We start from the raw sequence: 19,528 nt of genomic DNA, 5'->3' as shown, positions 1-19,528 counted from the left end.
TTATAGTTTTACATGTAAGTCTATATTGCAATTCAAGTTAATTTTTCTTTATGATAGAGGTAAGGGTTAAGGGTAATGTTTTTCACGTGGATATCAAATTTTTAGCGTCACTTTTTGAAAAAACTATCCATTCTTCATTGAATTAACTTGGTCTATATATGTTGAGACCTATTTATATATTCTTAGGTCTTCCATTTCAATGATCTGTCTATATTTTTATGTCACTGTTTGATTATTGTAGCTTTATGGTACATGTGCTAAGCAAGGTCCATTTGTGAGGCAGAATCCATACAGTAATTTGAAGAATGAAATTTTAGTATAAAGAATTAGCTGTTGAGTCACCCCCATTTAGCCTTGGTGCCATATGCATTTTGGATACCCAGCCCACCTTGCTCTGTAGTACTTATATAAGCCTTTTCCTTTCAAGATGCCTGAGGTGTACCATGGAGAAGGGGAGGTGGAGACTTTTGCCTTTTAGGCAGAAATTGCCCAACTCATGTCTCTTGTAATCAATACCTTCTATTCCAACAAGGAGATTTTCCTTCAGGAGTTGATCTCTAATGCTTCTGATGGCTTAGACAAGATTTGCTATGAGAGCCTGACAGACCCTTCCACGGTGGACGGTGGTAAAGAACTGAAAATTGACATCATCCCCAACCCTCAGGATTACATTCTGACTTTGGTGGACACAGGCATTGGCATGACCAAGGCTGATCTCATAAATAATTTGGGAACCATTGCTAAGTCTGGTACTAAAGCATTTATGGAGGCTTCTCAGTCTGGTGTAGAAATCTTCATGATTGGGCAATTTGGTGTTGGCTTTTATTCTGCCTACCTGGTGGCAGAGAAAGTAGCCATCAAAAAGCACAATGACAAAGAACTGTATTCCTGGGCATCTTCTGCTGGGAGTTCCTTCATTTACTTGTTGACCATGGTGAGCCCACTGGCAGGGATACCAAAGTGATCCTTCACCTTAAAGAAGGTCAGACAGAGTACTTAGAAGAGAGGTGGGTCAAAGAAGTAGTGAAGAAGTACTCTCAGTTTATAGGCTGTCTCATCACCCTTTTTTTGGAGAAGGAACCAGAGAAGGAAATCAGTGATGATGAGGAAGAGAAAGGTGAGAAAGAAGAGGAAGATAAAGATGACAAAGAAAAGCCCAAGATTGAATCTTGAGGTCAGGAGTTCAAGACCAGCCTGGTCAACATGGTGAAACCCCATCTCTACTAAAAATACAAAAATTAGCTGGACTTGGTGGCACTTGGGAGGCTACTTGGGAGGCTGAGGCGGGAGAATTGCTTGAACCTGGGAGGCGGAGGTTGCAGTGAGCCAAGATCGCCCCACTGTACTGCAGCCTGGGTGACAGAGCAAGACTCTGTCTCAAAAAAAAAACAACAACAAAAAAGAAGAACACGAAGTGGCTTGAGCTTCTCTGGGCTGGCAGAAGACAAGGAGAATAACTAGAAATTAGATGAGGCATTCTCTAAAATCTCGTGGCTTGGAATCCATGAGGACTCCATTAACTGGCGACACCTGTCTGAACTGCTATGGTCTCACACCTCCCAGTCTGGAGATGAGATGATATCTCTGTCAGAGTATGTGTCTTGCGTGAAGGAGGCACAGAAGTCCATCGATGACATCATTGGTGAGTGCAAAGAGCAGGTGGCCAACTCTGCTTTTGTGGAGCAAGTGTGGAAGCAGGGCTTCGAGGTAGTATATATGAGTGAGCCCATTGATGAGTACTGTGTGCAGCAGCTCAAGGAATTTGATGGGGAGAGCCTGGTCTCAGTTACCAAGAAGGGTCTGGAGCTACCTGAGGATGAGGAGGAGAAGAAGAAAATGGAGGAGGACAAGGTAAAGTTTGAGAACTTCTGCAGGCTCGTGAAAGAAATCTTAGATAAGAAGGTTGAGAAGGTGACAATCTCCAGTAGACTTGTGTCTTCACCCTGCCACATTGTGACCAGTACCTACGGCTAGATAGCCAATATGAAGTGGATCATGAAAGCCCGGATGCTTTGGGACAACTCTATCATGGGTTGTATAATGGCTAAAAAGCACTTGGAGATCAACCCCAACCACCCCATCGTGGAGACACTGCAGCAGAAGGCTGAGGCAGACAAGAACAACAAGGCTGTCGGTGACCTAGTGGTGCTGCTGTTTGAAACCACACTGCTGTCTTCTGGCTTCTCCCTTGAGGATCCTCAGGCCCATCCACCTGCATCTACCGCATGATCAAGCTAGGTTAGCTATTGATGAAGATGAGGTGGCAACAGAGGAACTCAGTGTTGCTGTTCCTGATGAGATCCACCTCCCTTGGGGGCGATGAGAATGTGTCTCACAGGGAAGAAGTAGATTAAGAGTTTATACTTGGAAACCTTGTGCCCCATGGCTCCCACTGCAGCTTTGAGTGGTCCTGTCCCACCTGTCTCTTTCTGCTGATGTCTAGTAATTTTTTCTTTCCAGTCCTTGTGTCTAAGGCAGGAAACAAGGGCGTCAAACCCTATTCCCTCCCTACTTTGACAGCAGAATTGGATGTTGTGTATCATGTTTTTTTGTTGTTGTTTATTTTGTTCTGAAATTAAAGAATGCAAAATAAAGAATATGCTGTTTTTATACAGTAAAAAAAAAAAAAAAAACACAAAGAATTACTATTTCTGGGGATTAGCAACTAAAAGAGGATGAAGGAAAAAAAATTCTAAAAAATACCCTAGAGCTGAGAGATATTTACCAAAGAGACAAATTTGGATAGGGATCCTTTCTTTAAAGTTGGTATTCAGAAATTACTGGCAAGGATGTGGCAGCTCATCAGAGAACTTCTTCCCTGGGCCAGAGCTGGTCAACAGTTGCTAGGCTAGTATTGGTGGGTAGGGAACCACCAGTCAAAACTGGCAACAAATTTTGCTGAAGGGTGAGCGCCACAGGGTGTATCACTTGCATGTCTCTGGCAGCTGGAACAGAAGCACCCTGAAACCAGAAAGAAAAGTACTACTTCAGAGCCATCTGTTGACAAAGCTTATCACTAGCTGGCAAAAAGAGAAATGTTTACAGGGTCCAAGAAGGCAGTGAAGTGTAGATTAGGTGGAACCCGGAGGCAATAAATTGATAACTGGCATAATGTCTTGTAATCTAATAGTGTCAGTCATCTTTTTTTTCAGAATTGTTTTGCTATTCTACGTCCTTTGCATTCCCATATACATTTTAGAGTTCCTTCTCAGTTTCTACAATAAAACTTGCTGGGATTTTGATTGAGATTATGTTGAATCTGTAGATTAATTTGGGTACAGTTGACATTCTAATACTGTGGAGTCTTCACATTCATGGACATGATGTCTCTCTCCATTTACTTAGGTGGTCTTTAGTTTCCTTCAGGGTGTTTCATTGTTTTCACCAGAGGCATTGAACATCTTGATTCTTAAGTACTATAAAAATGCTATTGTAAATGAGATTGTTTTTTAAATTTCATCTAACAGTGTTTGCTGCTAATACACAACATATTATTTTATTTTTTTTTTGAGACAGAGTCTTGCTCTGTCGCCCAAGCTGGATTGCAGCAGCATGATCATAGCTCACTGAAGCCCTGGTCTCCTGTGCTCAAGAGATCCTCCCACCTCAGCCTCCTGAGTAACTGGGATTACAGCCACACACCACCATGCCTGGCTAATTTTTAAAACTTTTCATAGAGACAAGATCTTGCTATGTTGCCTAGGCTTTTCTCAAACTTATGGGCTCAAGTGATCCTCCTGCCTTGGCCTTCCAAAGTACTGGGATTATAGGTGTGAGCCACCACCCCCAGCCCTACTATTTTATTTTTGTATGTTAGTCTCGTATCATGTTACTTTGTGTTAAACTCATTTATTCTAGTAGATTTTGGGTAGATTTCTTAGGATTTGCTACGTAGAAGATAATATTGTCTGTAAATAAAGGCCGTTTTATTGCTCCATTTCCAAACTGTCTCTTTTATTTATTTTTCTTGGCTTGTTATGGTATCTGTAACATCATATTGAATGTTACAGAGTTGCATAAAAGTGGCAAGTGTGAACATCTTTGCCTTACTCCCAGTCTTAGGGGAGAAGCATTCAGTCTTTCACTTTTAAGTATGATGTTAACTGGAGTTTGTAGATGCATTTTATCCGGGTAAGGAAGTTCCTGTCTCTTCCTAGTTTGTTGAGAGTTTTATCATGAATGGGTGCTAAAATTTGTTAGATGCTTTTTCTGTACCTAATGAGATGATTTTGTGGCTTTTGTCCCCTTTGCATGTGGTGAATTACATTGATGATTTTAGAATGTTAAACCAGCCTCTTATTACTGGAATCAACTTCTTTTGCTTATGATGTATTGTCCTTTTTATTTATTACTTTGTTCAGTTTTCTAATTTTTGTGTTTATGTTCATAAGGAATATCAGTCTTTTTTTTTTTTGGTCTGTCTTTGGTTTTAGGATTAGGGTAATGTGAGCCACATAAAATGAGTTGAGTACTCTTCCCTTCTCTTAAAATAGTTTTATAGGACATCAGGGGAACCATCTGGCCCTGGTATTTTCCTTGTGGAAAGGCTTTAAATCGTGAATTCATTTTATTCAGTAGAAAGGGGCTTATTCAGATTTTCTATATTTTGTGATAGTTTTCATAATTTCTACCTTTTAAGGAGTTTATTTTATCTAAGCGATTGAATTTATTTTCATTATGCTCATAATATTACTTTATTACTCTTAATATCTACAGTACTATAATGATGTTTTCTTTTCCATTCTTCATTGACAATGTATTTTTGAATGATCTTTTTTGAGTATAGAATTTGGATTGACATTGTTTTTCTTTCAGCATTAAAAAAGTTACTCCAATAATTTCTAGCTTGCATTATTATTATTATTATTATTATTATTTTGAAGACAGAGTCTTGCTCTGTTGCTCACGTTGGCGTGCAATGGCGTGATCTCAGCTCACTGCAACCTCCGCCTCCTGGGTTCAAGCAATTCTGCGTCATCCTGCCAAGTAGCTGGTACTGCAGATGCATGCCACCATGCCCGGCTAATTTTTTGTATTTTAGTAGAGACGGGCTTTCACCATGTTGCCCAGGCTGGTCTTGAACTCCTGAGCTCAGGCAGTCTGCCCGCCTTGGCCTCCCAAAGTGCTAGGATTACAGGCGTGAGCCACCACACCCGGCCTGCTTGCGTTATTTCTAATGTTAAATCAGCAGTCATTCTGCATATAATCAGTCTCTTTTTGATGGATTTTAAGATTTTCTCTTTAACACTGATTTTCAGCAGTGACTGTGGTGTGTCTTGTGGGTTTTTCTTTGTGTATATCTTTCTTGGTGTTTGTTGAACTTCTTAGACTTGTGTTTAGAGTTTTATCAATTTGGAAGTTTTTTTTATCATTTCATCAAATTTTTTTTTTTCCTGTCTCCTCTCCCCTCTTTATTTACTGTTTCATAGGTTACTGAGGCTCTGGTTTTGTTTTTTTTTAAACTCTTTGTCTCTCTAAACATCAAGTTAGATAGTTTTTGTTCCCTTGTCTTCAAGTTCACTGATATTCTTTCTTGCAGTATCTCATCTCCTCTTAAGTCAGTCCAGTGAGATATATATTTATAATTTTTTTTTCCATTTTAGAAATTACATTTTCCAATTCTGGAAGTTTCCTCCCCTCTCGTCCCTTTCCCTCTCTCCTCCCTTCCCTGTCCCTCCCCTGCCCTCATTCTACAGTTTCTGGTTTTCTCCTTATTATGCTTATATTTTCCCCACAGTTCTTTTAACATATTTACAATATAAAGACACTAAATCCTTGTCTGCTAATTCCATTATCTCTCATTCTGAGTTTTTTTTTTTGAACGAATTTTCCTCTTTGTCATATTTCTTTATAGTTAGTGCTTTGGTTTTTTTCTCTTTGGTCTTTTTTTTTAGTTAGTGGTTTTTAATTGGATATTTCACATTTTGATTAATACTTAGTGTCTCTTTGTTGTTGTTGTTGTTTTAAATTAGAGATGGAGTCTTGCTACATTGCCCAGACTTACTGCAAACTCCTGGGCTCAAGCGATTCTTCCCACCTTGCCCTCACAAAATACTGGGACTACAGGTGTGAGCCACTGTGCCCACCCGTGTCTGGATTTTTAAAAAACTTTTAATTTAAAAATAATTGTAGATTCACAGGAGTTTGTACTGGGAAGTCCTGGACATCTTTCCCCCAGTCTCCCTCAGTGTTCACAATTTGTGTAGCTATATTACAACATCAAAACCAAGAATGATATTGGTACAATGCTTAGAGTTTATGTGGACTTCATCAGTTTTACATGTACGTGCATGTGTGTGTGCCTGTGCGTAATTCTGTGCAATTTTGTCTCATGGGTAGTCTTGTGTAATTATCCCTACAATCAAAGATACTCAGTGGTAGCATCACCAGACTCCTTTGTGCTATCCCTTTAAGGCCATGTTCATCCCCTCCCCCGTCTGTAATCCTTAACAACCATTAATTGGTTCTCCATCTCCATAATTAGATTATTTCATAATTGTTGCATGAATCATGTTATGCAGGTAGTATCTTTTGAGATTGACTTTCCCACTCAGCATAATTTTTTTGAAGTTTGTACAGATTGTTGTGTTTATCAATAGTTTGTTCCTTTTTATTACTATATTCTATCCTATTGTATGGATATACCACAGTTTAACTGTTTGTATTTTTTTTAAAAAAGTATGGAGTTTTGTTTTGTTAGATAGTTGAGCAAGTTGTGGATCAGCTTGACCCTTTTGAGCCTTGTTTTTAAGCTTTGTTAGGATAAGTTTGAAGTAGCTTTTATTCTAGGAATAGTTTGTTCCTATTTCCAGGGAGTGGCTTTTCTGGGTTCTCTATTAAATGACAACAAAGTCTGTCTTCTGTGCTTGATCAGATCTTAGATGTATCCCTGTCTCTTGCAAGATCCATTAGTTGGTCAACTAACAGCTTGCCAATAGTTATTTTTTGGCCCACCTTTGTAGAGTCTCTCTTTATGCATCCATGATAGTATTGAGCCAAAGACTACAGTTGAACGCCTGTGCAGATTTCTGGAGTTCTTTCTCATTGTTGCATGTTCCTTTTTTCTTTCTTTCTTTTTTTTTTTTTTTTTTTTTTTTTTTTTTTTTTTTTTTTTTTTTTCACTCTGTCGCCCAGGCTGGAGTGCAGTGGCACCATCTCGGCTCACTGTAAGCTCCGCCTCCCGGGTTCGCGCCATTCTCCTGCCTCAGCCTCCCGAGTAGCTGGGACTACAGGCGCCCGCCACCGCGCCCGGCTAATTTTTTGTAATTTAGTAGAGACGGGGTTTCACCGTGTTAGCCAGGATGGTCTCGATCTCCTGACCTCGTGATCCGCCTGCCTCGGCCTCCCAAAGTGCAGGGATTACAGGCGTGAGCCACCGCGCCCGGCCCCTTTTTTCTTAAATCATAGTCCTTCACTGCTTGTTGTCTGTTGTCTGAAAGCAGTTGTTTCATTTATATAACTGAAAAGTTGTATTTTTCAGGTTGATAGGCAAGTCCAGTAATGGTTTCTCCACCATTGTACGCAACAAAACTTTTTGTTTATTTCCAAGTTAGTAGTTTGAAAGTCAGAATTGATTCATCTGTCCAAAGAGCAGTAGTTTTTGTTTTGTGTCTTAAGGTGTTATTTTAATTTACATTTCATTTTTTGAATAAGAAATATGTTCATATATTTTAAAATTTAAATGGCACAAAAGATATACAATGAGGTATCCTCCCCTCTCTTATTTCCCAGTCACCCACTTTCCATTCTTGTGGACAACCATTGTTATTAATTTATTGTGTATCTGTCAAGAAATTTGATGCACATTCTGATAACGTGTATCTTCCTCAGAAATTCTCTACACAGAACTGTATCTTTCTTTTTTGTACCTTTTTTTTTTTTTTTTTTTGGAGATGAAATCTCGCTCTGTTGCCCAGGCTGGAGTGCAGTGGCACGATCTCAGCTCACTGCAAGCTCTGCCTCCCCTGGGTTCACGCCATTCTCCTGCCTTAGCCTCCCGAGTAGCTGGGACTACAGGCGCCCGCCACCACAGTCAGCTAATTTTTCGTATTTTTAGTAGAGACGGGGTTTCACTGTTTTAGCCAGGATGGTCTTGATCTCCTAACTTCATGCCTCGGCCTCCCAAAGTGCTGGGTTTACAGGCATGAGCCACCACGCCCGGCCTTTCTTTCTTTTCTTTTCTTTTCCTTTCTTTTTTTTTTTTACTTAATATTACTTAGAGATCTATGATTTGATTACGTGTAAATATTTTATATTTTTTTCAACTTTGTAGTATACAGTTATATGGATATACCCACAAATACGATTATGTACCATAAGTAAGTTAACTACTTCTGTTGTTATTAATCATTTACTGTTTCAAACAGTGCTAACGTGAATAATCGTTCTGGGATATTTTCCAGCACCAGCACCCAGTTCTCTGATTCTCCGGACACCAAGTGGGTGTTCAACAATTCAGTGTAATTCAGTTCTCACAGTAAATATCTGGAGCTAGTGCAGACCCAACAGCTTAAGGGCCCATTCCTACAACACTGCTTTCCACTTCAGACACCATTTGTAAGTCCTGGGCCACCTCTATTTCTGACCACCTGCTATAAATTGGGGGTTCCCTCAACCTCCTCCTAAGGTTAGCTAATTTGTTAACCTGGCTGACAGAACTCAGGAAAACAGTTTACTTACTCTTGCTGATTTTATTATAAAGGATACAACTCACGATCAGCTAAATGGAAGAGATGCATGGGAATGTGGGAGGCAGCGCAGTTTCTATGTGCTCTCTTGGTGCACTACCCTCCAATCAACTCAGGGTGTTCACCAGCCCTGGAAGCTGATCAGATCTCATTGTTTTAAGAGTTTCTATAGTTTAATCTCCTGTCTTTCCCACCTCGCTTTCTGGGGTGGAGTCAGTGGCTAGGGCTGAAATTCCAGTGCTCTTATAATTTGATCTTTCTGGTGACCAGCTGTATTCCAAGGTCACCTAGGGGACCCACTCTAAGTCACCGCATTAGCATAAACTCAGATGTGAGTGAAATAGACTCATTATGAATAAGAGTGAAGAGACACCTATCACTGAGGATATTCCAAGGGTTTTAGTAGCTCTGTGCCAGGAACTGGGGACAAAGGTCAAATAGATTTGGCCCTCTACATCTGTGGATTCAGTCAGCCTTGGATTGAAAATAATTCGCATGGTAGCATCTGTACTGAACATGTACAGAATTTCTTCTTTGTCATTATTCCCTAAACAATACAGTATAAGAACTATTTACATAGAATATACACTGTATGAGGTATTATGAGTAATTTTGAGATGATTTAAAATATATAGGAGGATGTGTGTATACAAATACTGTACCATTTTGTATAAGAGACTTGAGTATTTGTAGAATTTGGTATCCTTGGGGGTCTTGTAACCAATCTGCCGTGGATACTGAGGGACGACTTTATATTTCTTTCTCTCTCTCTTTTTTTTTTTTTTTTTGAGACAGAGCCTCACTTTGTCACCCAGGCTGGAATGCAGTGGTATGATCTTGGCTCACTGCAACCTACCCCTCCCAGGTTCAAGCAGTTCTCCTGCCTCAGCCTCCCCAGTAGCTGGAACTGGAGGTGCAAGCTACCATGCCTAGCTAAATTTTGTATTCTTAGTAGAGACAGGGTTTCATCATGTTGGCCAGGCTGGTCTTGAACTCCTGATCTCAGGTGATCCACCCGCCTCAGCCTCCCAAAGTTCTGGGATTACAGTCGTGAGCCACTGCACTTGGCTCGACTTTATATTTCTTATGCCACATTCTTTGTAGTATGGAAGTCATTTCACTTATGTGCAAGTATATATAAGATAAATTTCTAGAAGTGGAATTCTTGTATCAAAGGCTATGTGCATTTGTAATTTGGATTTTTTTAACCCGTTTTCCCGCCATATTGTACAAATTTATTAATGTCACAAATGTGTGAAGTGACTATATGTTTCCCCATACAACTTAATGTGTTACAAATTTTTATTATTTAAAAAAACAAGGTTCTTATAGTACTCTGGAAAACATATATATGTAAAAAAAGAACATAATAATTTGTTGTAATTGTCAAAAAAATTGAGTAGAAATTCCATTATGTTCAGACTTCTATAGCAATTGTAAAAGACTTGATACACTTTTAAGAGTTGAGTAATGTTAGCTAATTTGTTGCCATTTTATCATATATCTCCAACGTGCCAGGTACTGTGTTATGACTTTGTAGACATTATAATCTCTAATATTTAAAGTAATTTTACAAGATGTATAGAATTTATTACCTTTATTTCACAGACAGGAATCTGAGCTAGTAAATTCTAGGCTTAAGATTTGATTCCAATTTGATTCTAAATTCTAGATTTTTGTTGTATCTTCAATTAATTTTACTTCAGTATTTTGATCTTTCCCTTTTTTTATGTAGAGGAGTAAAATTCCTCTGATTTCAGCCATTATCCTGGTCTTTCGGGGTTCCCAAATTGAATTTAGGAAGATTTATGTTATTTGCAACAATTAGAAGCCCCAGGGTAAAACAAAGAGCATACACACTTGTCTTTCTGAGAAGAGATGTTAAATACCCAATATATATTGCTGCTTTCGTATATACTTTCTTATTTGACTTGTAGAAAGTAGGGGAGAATAGCAAAGCTACAGAATTACTAGAGAGAGAAGACAGGCAGTGGTAAATAATAGTAATTGGGTCAGGAAGCCTGTTTTAGTCTCCAAGTAACTCAGTTGCTCTTTGAATATCTTGTTTTACTATGTGAGAATCACTCTATAGGCATTTGTTTTTAATATCCTAGACAGCAATTTGTCTTATTAGAGTCCTACCACAGCTACTAAGTTGACTTTTAGAGCAGAATGTTTATTTAAAAATCTTGGTCAGTCAGCATATTTCACAAATAGACAAATTTCATAACAGTCCACATTTTGTAGACTTTTAAAAATAAAAAATAATTGTTTAAAATTTGGATCTTTTTAATTTCAGTTTTTCCCCCTTCCCATCCCATTTTACAGACATTTCAACCTACGAATGAAGAGGGACACTTCCCTTTTCAGTGATGAATTTAAAGTAGAAACATCAAATAAAGTACTTGATTATGATACCTCTCATATTTACACTGGACATATTTATGGTAAGTTGGACCTAACAGAACCCTTTTCTTTCATTTTTTTTTCTACACAAAGATACTTATTTTGAAGTGTAAGCAGATATTTCAGAAAAGGTTATAAATCCAGAGGAGATTGAAGTCATCATGAAGGGTCTTTGAGAAATGAAGTAATGTTTGAACCTATCTTTACATGTATGTTTAATAGTGAATTATGAAATATCTGGCTTCTGAAAGGTATGAAATTTTGACTCAGTACCTTTAAACTATTAGAATTTTTAAAAATTTTAATGACTTCTATAATTTTCTGATTTTCCAAGTAAGAAATTAATAGTAACTTTGCTGTGTTTTATAAGAAAACAGGAAAAGTCTAAAAGGAAGCAGTAAAGATTATCTTAGCCGAAGATACTGTAACAAAGTTATCTGTAGGAAAGTCCTCCCAAGGCTCTTCTTCCTCAGAATCTATTTGCTTTATTCACAGTTCTAACAAATTTCTCTTACTGCATCAAATTAAAAGTGCATATTGGGGAGCGTCAGTGGCACACTTAACCCAATAGAAAGTTACATCTACTAGCAGTGTTGAAAGAACAGAACAATTATAGAAATCATAAAAAAGCTTAAAAAATGAAAATCTTCTGGGGGCGTTGAAGAGAGGCAAAGTGTCATTGTTTTGTAACTGTATATTAATAAGTATTCAAGATGATTCTCAGTTAAGACGGTGTTGAAATTTTTGAGATTATTTCTACGCGAGTGGTTTCTACTGAAAATAATAACATGAAAAATTAAGTGCTTAAAGAATTTTTTCTCATTTTTTGATTGTGCCAGATGAGGCATTTCTATACTTAAACTTTCTCATTTGTAGAATAAACCTAATAAATTCTTTAGCTTTTTTGTACTCTTACAATTCTGTAACCAAAATAAAGCATTTTTCATCAGTAGATTTTCAATGTCAAACCTTAGTGTTCTATTATCTTCTTGATGATTTATCTTGCTGGGCAAATAACTTAGTAGTTCCTGCCCTTTTTTGCTAGGTGATGAGATCAAGAAAAGTACAAGGCTGTAAATGAGTTTGCAGATAAAAATCATGTTATTTAGGTCAGGCATGGTAGCACTCACACCTGTAATTCCAGTGCTTTGGGAGTCTGAGGCAGGAGGATTGCTTAAGACCTGGAGTTTGCGACCAGCCTGGGCAATATAGTGAGACCTTTTCTCTAAAAAACGTAAAAAAAATTAGTTGTGGTGGCAAACCCGTAGTTTCAGTTAGATGGGAGGCTGAAGTGGGATGATTGCTGAGCCCAGGAGGTTGAGGCTACAGTAAGCTATGATTGTGCCACTGCACTATAGCCTGAGCGATAAACAGAGCCCCTGTTTCTTTAATCAAAAAAAAAAAAAAAGTACTTAAAATACCAGTGTCTTGGGCTCTTACCTCCAGTCTATGATTAATGCAAAGGCAACTAATTAATGTTATTCTACAACTTAGAAATTATGGAAGGCCTGATTTTTATTTTAATGAGAGAATTGTAATGGGTAAATTCAAGATTTAAAGCCCTCTCCCTCTACTTTCACCCTTTATGTCATTTGATTTTGGTGCTCACCTTTTCGTTGTGATTATATTAAAAACGAAAAGTACCTTTTTTCCTATTATTTCCTTTCACTGAAGAAGTATAATTGATGGGATAGTATTACAAATTTTTGTCCTATATCTTTAAAAGTACTGTTGGTATAGTTTTGTTCAAAGTTCCTCTGAAATATTTGACACTGTTTTGTTTAAAAGTGTATTTGTAGGCTGGGCATGGTGCCTCACGCCTGTAATCCCAGCACTTTAGGAGACCGAGGCAGGTGGATTGTTTGAGCCCAGGAGTTCCAGGCAAGCCTGGGAAGCATAGCAAGGCCCTGTCTCTATCAAAAATACAAAAATTAGCTGGAGATGGTGGTGCACGCCTGTAGTTCCAGCTACTAGAGAGGCAGAGGTGGGAGGAGTGCCTGAACCCAGGAGGTTGAGGCTGCACAGAGCCATGAGCTTGTGTCACTGTACTCCAGCCTGGGTGACAGAGCAAGACCTTGTCTCAAAAGCAAAACAAAACAAAACAAAACACAAAACCCCTAAGCATAGCGCAGAAGCCAAAAGGCCTGGCCCATTTGCAATGTATCGGATGGGAAAGGAGGTTTTTTTCTTGTGGTACCTGTAGCAAAATTTTCAAAAGATGCTTTGGATGTCTTTATTCTGAAAGTGTATATTTTATCAGTAGGTTTGCTTGCTTTCTTTTAAGTTTAAATTAATTTAACTATTAATTGTTTTGTTTTGTTTGTTTTGTTTTGTTTTGTTTTGAGACAAGGTCTTGCTCTTGTTACTCAGGCTAGAGTTCAGTGGTGCCATGTCAGCTCACAGCAACCTCCACCTCCAGGGTTCAAGTGATTCTTCTGCCCCAGCCTCCTTAGTAGCTGGACTTACAGGCATGTGCCACCAGGCCCAGCTAATGTTTTCTGTGTTTTTAGTAGAGACAGGGTTTCACTATGTTAGCTGGGCTGGTCTCGAACTCCTGGCCTTGAGTGATCTGCCCGCCTCGGACCCCCAAAGTGCTGGGATTATAGGTGTGAACCACACTGTGCCGGGCCAGTTTACAATTGTTGATGACTATTGCATACATGCTAGGCACTGAGCTAGATGCAAGGAATGTGGTTGGTAACAAGGCAGATACTCTATTTTTCATTGCTGTTATTAGTAGTTGTATATGTTTTAACTAAATACCAGTTGCTGTTCACATTTCACATTCTGCTTGATATATTTTATGTGAAAATTTCCATGGTAAATTTATATTCAGGAATTAGCCATATATATGTGTATATATGTATGCATGTGTATATATATACACACACACGTATATACACATATATATGAACAAATTTAACATTCATGTGCAAATTAAATTGTCAAGAATTTGTTGCTTTCATTAATAGGTGAAGAAGGAAGTTTTAGCCATGGGTCTGTTATTGATGGAAGATTTGAAGGATTCATCCAGACTCGTGGTGGCACATTTTATGTTGAGCCAGCAGAGAGATATATTAAAGACCGAACTCTGCCATTTCACTCTGTCATTTATCATGAAGATGATATTAGTAAGTACTTAAATTTTATCAAGTAGCCTTTTTCAAAAGGCATATAATAGTTAAAACTATGTGGAGACAAATGAAGCATTAGCTGTTGTCTTTCCTGAGTTACTAATCAGGCTAGAACATAGTTTTTACTAGCAATTGCTATTTAAGGAATAGTAGATATATGTAATGAGGCAATTTCCTTGTCAATCCATTGCCAGTACTACTTCGTTGATATGACACAACTAATTCTGTTTGAACTGTGTGAGTCAACCAAATCTGACTGAACTGGAAATTGTATATTTTGACATCAGCCAGTCTGTGTAATGCTAATACCTTTGTGTGTGTGGCCTACTGAAGGTAGAAGAGCATCATTACTTCTTATGTAAATTTCAATGTGGGTATTTGTGTAGTATTTAAGGAATATTTTAGGTATTTTTGTAATTTTTAAGTCCATTGAGTATTTCTTTTTAGAATCTTAATGACTTGACCTTAAGAGTCCAACTTTATCATGGATTTTGTTCTCTGCCATCTTTATATGATAATATTTTTCTGTTTTAAGAATAGAAAATGTATTTAGACTTTACCTTTTAATTATATTGTCCGTATATCCACAGTTATCCAGTTACTGGAAATGCTTCATTGAAGTACCACAGAAATACATTTCTCTAATTTATATAGCTCTTAAATACCCATTTATTATTTTTTGACTGTAATTAGACTAGTCTCTCAATTTTTGCCTACTTTCCTAACTTGGCAGCTTCTTCCTACGTAAGTTTTCCTTTGCATAGACAGGAATTTATTGTCAATGATTTTATTCTCACCTCTAGTAATACACTGACAAACATTAACCATTTTGACTTTTTGCTCCATCAGCTCTGACAGTTTCTGTGCTTCATCTGTCCAACTGCTCTTTATCTCTGCTGCTAGATTACTATAGAAAATAGCATACGTATTCTAGGTAGGATACATTTATGATTTTTAGCTACTTGTTAAATCATAAGCTTATCAGTGCTCCTTGCCTGTATTTTCATTCATCTCTATTTGATTCCTTTTCCAGTTTTAACTCCTGGTATTTCAAACTCTACCTTTCTTTTCAAGCTCTAAGCTATCATTCTCCTTCATAAGTAGGAATATGCATTCCTTTGCTTTCTTTTCTTTCTGCTGACAAAATTATTACTTACCTAGTTTGTGTCTTGCTTTGTAATTTTCTTAGTAATTTAACCTTTTTTTGCAAGGTTACCTCCCCTGTCAGGGTATGTAAGTTCTCCAGATATAGTTTCTGTTTCTTTTGCTCCTTTAATATTCCAAGTATAATTTGTCTGTGCAGCAGGCTTTTCATAAATACTTAATGAAATATTGGAATATTTTTCTAGAATGTTTTATCAAAATCAAGTAAAACCTTTTGAGGAAGGAAGGAGAGGAAAAGAGTAATCTGCCAGAATATTTTTTCCTTTGTATCATATTGTAATTGTACTTTCTTCATTGCTTTCTACTTCCTATCAGTGCCCTCTACTGTATTTGTTCTGCCTGTTTTGACTTCGGTTACTGTGCCTGTCTCTCGTTTTCCTTCTTCTGTTATCTACTTGAGTGTAGTTTAAGAATATTATTTTTTCTCACTTTTATTTATTTCTTGTAATATAATTGTATTTTTCACATATTGCTTCCAACAGTAATTTCCAAATATCTTAATAGGTGTCAGTCTTTTCTTTCCCCCAAAGATGATGAGTTAGCTTGGAGGATGAATGACACTGCATGTTACTTGATTTTTTGTTCTTTTTGGCGTTTAAATGCTTTACCATTGATACCAGCTTTTATTTTATACTTGTTTAAGTAGATATATGTTTGTGGTAAGGAGACTTTTTTAACGTTCTTTTTATTATTAAGTATCAATGGTGGTGTTAGAATTTAAAAGCAGCCATCTTTAAGGTGATTTTATTTGTAACTTCTCAGGTAATTGGAATTGTAGGATGTGAGGATGGAAGTACAGAAGGAATAGCCTTAAACAGAGTTTTTAACGTTTACAAATTTAGACAATTGCTTTTGAAAAACTATCTAAAAATCTGTCAAGTGAACCATGGTTTAAGACAAGAAGACATCCATGTATTAGTCTTTTACTCTAAATAGTTGCTATATTTATATTCTATACCATGGTTGGGAAATTCTCTGCAGAGGGACAGATAGTAAATGTTTTTGGCTTTGAGAGCTGTATGTTTTATTGCAGCTACTCAGCTCTGCCATTGTAGCACAAGAACAGCCAAAGAAATACATAAATGAATAAACATGGGCTTTAAAAAAATTATTATTTATCTATCTATTTTTTTGGAGACAGAGCATTGCCCTGTTGCCCAGTCTGGAGTGCAGTGGTGTGATCATAGCTCACTATAGCCTCAACCTCCTGAGCTCAAATGATCCTGCTACCTCAGCCCTGTGAGTAGCTGGGACTTCAGGCATAAGCCACGGCTCCCAGTTAGCATGGCTGTTTTTAATAAAACTTCATAGACATTTAAAATTTTAATTTCATATATTTTTCATATGACATAAAATATCATTCTTTTGATTTTTTCTTTAACCATTTAAAAATGTAGAAACTACCCTTAGTTTTCATGTCAAACAAAAACAGATGAGAGGGCTCACTAAATTTAATAATTACTTTAATTGGTTCTTTAAATTCTCTGTGTAGAATATGACAGGTTCTAGAAGTAGTAGCAGGAGCAATAGTAAGAGTAACTATTATGGCTTAATGTATACCTGACACTGTATAAAAATCTTTACTTGCATTATTGAATTGAATTCTCACAATAACCTGATGAGATACTGGCACACCTATTATTCCCACTTTATAGGTGAAGGCTTAAACTGAGGCTTAGAAAACTTTTGTCACTTGATTGTGGACCTCCTGTTCTTTACCCTGTGCTCTTCTGCTTCACTCATGGAAGAAAGCTGTAAATTCTCACTGCCTTTACTTCAAGGATTTCTGGGGCTTTTCTGAAATCTGTAAGCCTCTCTAAAATCATACATTTGCATCTATTGCTGTTTTAAGCCGATATATCTCTCTTTAATATATTTAGCAGTGTTTATTTTATAACTAACTAACAGGGAAAGGATGCCCTTTAATGTATATTATTATTTTTATATAATTGGTTTAAGTACCAATAATTTATTTTCAGAAGTAAAGTACTGCATGATTGTATCACTGTGAATGTTCTTAATTGAATTTGGTATCCTTGTATGTGTTATCCTTATCAAAAAGAAGCAAATGGTAGGGGAGGCATACTAACCTTGGATATAGCTTCTGATGAGAATTTGGCTACCCTCTTTTTACGACTGTTTTTGCAACTGAAGGCATAAATGTGTAGAACCACCATGAAAAATGATACTGCTGTTCTCCAGAACCTTGGCGAACGGCTTCTGAGACTATACCAGAACACAGAGATAGTTTTCAGTGAAAATACTTAATAATTCCTCTAGATGTGATCGTGATAACTACATATTGTTACCAGCTTAAAATGCATACTTATTTAATTCTGTACTTAGGTAGTAAAAAACACTCTCTCCTAGGACGTGGAAGTGTGAACAGTTAATGACAAGGTAAGAATACCACTTAGTCCTCTGCTCCTTAGCACAGTTTATTTTAAAGAAACTGAGAAAAACTGTTCCGTAAACTAGAATAGTATTGTTATTAACATGAACAGGTTTTAGGAATATCTGACTATATGATTGCTTGGAATTATTGGTTGTAATAATTCCCTTGCACCTTTTTTGTATACTACCTATCCAAGAGCTAAAGGTCTGAGTAATTTTTGTATGCTATACTTATAGAGAAATACTTTATCTCCAAATTAAAAAAATATATTTTAATTGTATATTGAAAGCTGCAGAATAAGTTATTTGGGTTTATTGCGTTCATTTCAGATTTATTATTTATTTTCCTTTGTGGGGTATAGGAAAGCCCAGAGAGTTTGAATTTGCCTCTGTCACCCAGGCTGGAGTGCAGTAGCGCCATCTTGGCTCGCTGCAACCTCCACCTTCTGGGTTCGAGCAATTCTCCTGCCTCAACCTCCCAAGTAGCTGGGACTACAGGCGTGCGCCATCACGCCCAGCTAATTTTTGTATTTTTAGTAAAGACAGGGTTTCACCATGTTGACCAGGATGGTCTCTATCTCTTGACCTCATGATCTGCCCGCCTTGGCCTCCCAAAGTGCTGGGATTACAGGCTTGAGTCACTGCGTCGGACCTGAATTTGTCTATACCTTATAGTAGTAGGGCACCCTTACTTTTAGAATGTGTGTTAGCCATACCTATACTTACTTCTTCTTTCTCTTGTGCTTCAATGGGAAGACTTCCTGTTTCTTGTTCTAAAAAATTAAGATTGCTAAACTTTATTTTACCATTTCAAAATGGGGGCCTCTTCATTCATGTAGAGGCTTCCTCGTCTGTGGAAATGTCGGGATGTTGCATCTAAAACTTTTAAAAAGTCACTTAGTTCCATATTGTGCTTTTGAAGTTGTTTTGTGTCACTGTTAGTGACAGAGACAAAAGGAAGGAATATAAGAGGGAAGAAATAATTGAATTGGTAAGTATTGATAATAGCTAGCATTGTTTGTATCGTTCACATATAACAGGAAAACTGTTTTAAAAAACATTCTGGCTATACTTAGGTCCAATCTGAAGATTCGAAATCTGCATAAGCATGCTGAGTTGTGACAAACTATGTAGCCAGCTGAAAAGTTGAGGTGTGGAGTGCTGATTGTTTTTCTGAACTCCCACAGTGCATATAAATGTATTGATTAATCTCTCTACTATATGTTTTAATTTGTATGCTTTACTAAGCATTGATGTTAAATACTGAACTTATTTATACACAGTGATAGTATTTGAAAGAAATATAAAAATTTAGTGGTATTGTTGACTCTCTTTTCCTTTTTTTCTGAGTTAATCTCTAGGGAAGTATAAATTAATTTTTCTAAACAACTCACAGGCACAAAAGCCGAAAAGTTGAGAAGGCCACAAGATACGGGAGTTATTTAAAGAATAATATTTAATTAGAAATGTAGGATACTACATTGGAAACTTAAAAAAAAGTCACAGAAAAAGAGACAGTGGCCGGGCTTGGTGGCTCACGCCTGTAATCCCAGCACTTTGGGAGGCCGAGGCGGGTGGATCATGAGGTCGGGAGATCGAGACCATCCTGGCTAACACAGTGAAACCCCGTCTCTACTAAAAATAAAAAAATTAGCTGGTCGTGGTGGCGGGCGCCTCTAGTCCCAGCTACTTGAGAGGTTGAGGCAGGAGAATGGTGTGAACCCAGCAGGCGGAGCTTGCAGT

At 37.4% G+C, this 19,528-nt stretch overlaps 1 protein-coding gene and 1 pseudogene across 2 annotated transcripts in view; both read left to right on the top strand.

The window, feature by feature from the left end:
* Positions 1 to 19,528, top strand: part of ADAM10 (ADAM metallopeptidase domain 10) — a 153,620-nt gene that overhangs the window by 56,612 nt on the left and 77,480 nt on the right. The window contains exons 3-4 of the mRNA XM_011983181.1: positions 11,016 to 11,134; positions 14,066 to 14,224. Of these exons, the coding sequence (XP_011838571.1) occupies positions 11,016 to 11,134; positions 14,066 to 14,224 (278 nt within the window). The remainder of the gene's footprint in view (positions 1 to 11,015; positions 11,135 to 14,065; positions 14,225 to 19,528) is intronic.
* LOC105541906 lies at positions 19 to 2,354 on the top strand (annotated as a pseudogene). The gene has a single exon (XR_001006397.1). The product of XR_001006397.1 is annotated as a putative heat shock protein HSP 90-beta 4 (transcript).

Source organism: Mandrillus leucophaeus, unplaced genomic scaffold (assembly GCF_000951045.1).
Source record: "Mandrillus leucophaeus isolate KB7577 unplaced genomic scaffold, Mleu.le_1.0 Scaffold247, whole genome shotgun sequence".
Classification (NCBI taxonomy): Eukaryota; Metazoa; Chordata; class Mammalia; order Primates; family Cercopithecidae; genus Mandrillus; species Mandrillus leucophaeus.
The sequence above is the reverse complement of the archived record's forward strand: the minus strand, read 5'-3'. Positions and strand labels throughout refer to the sequence as shown.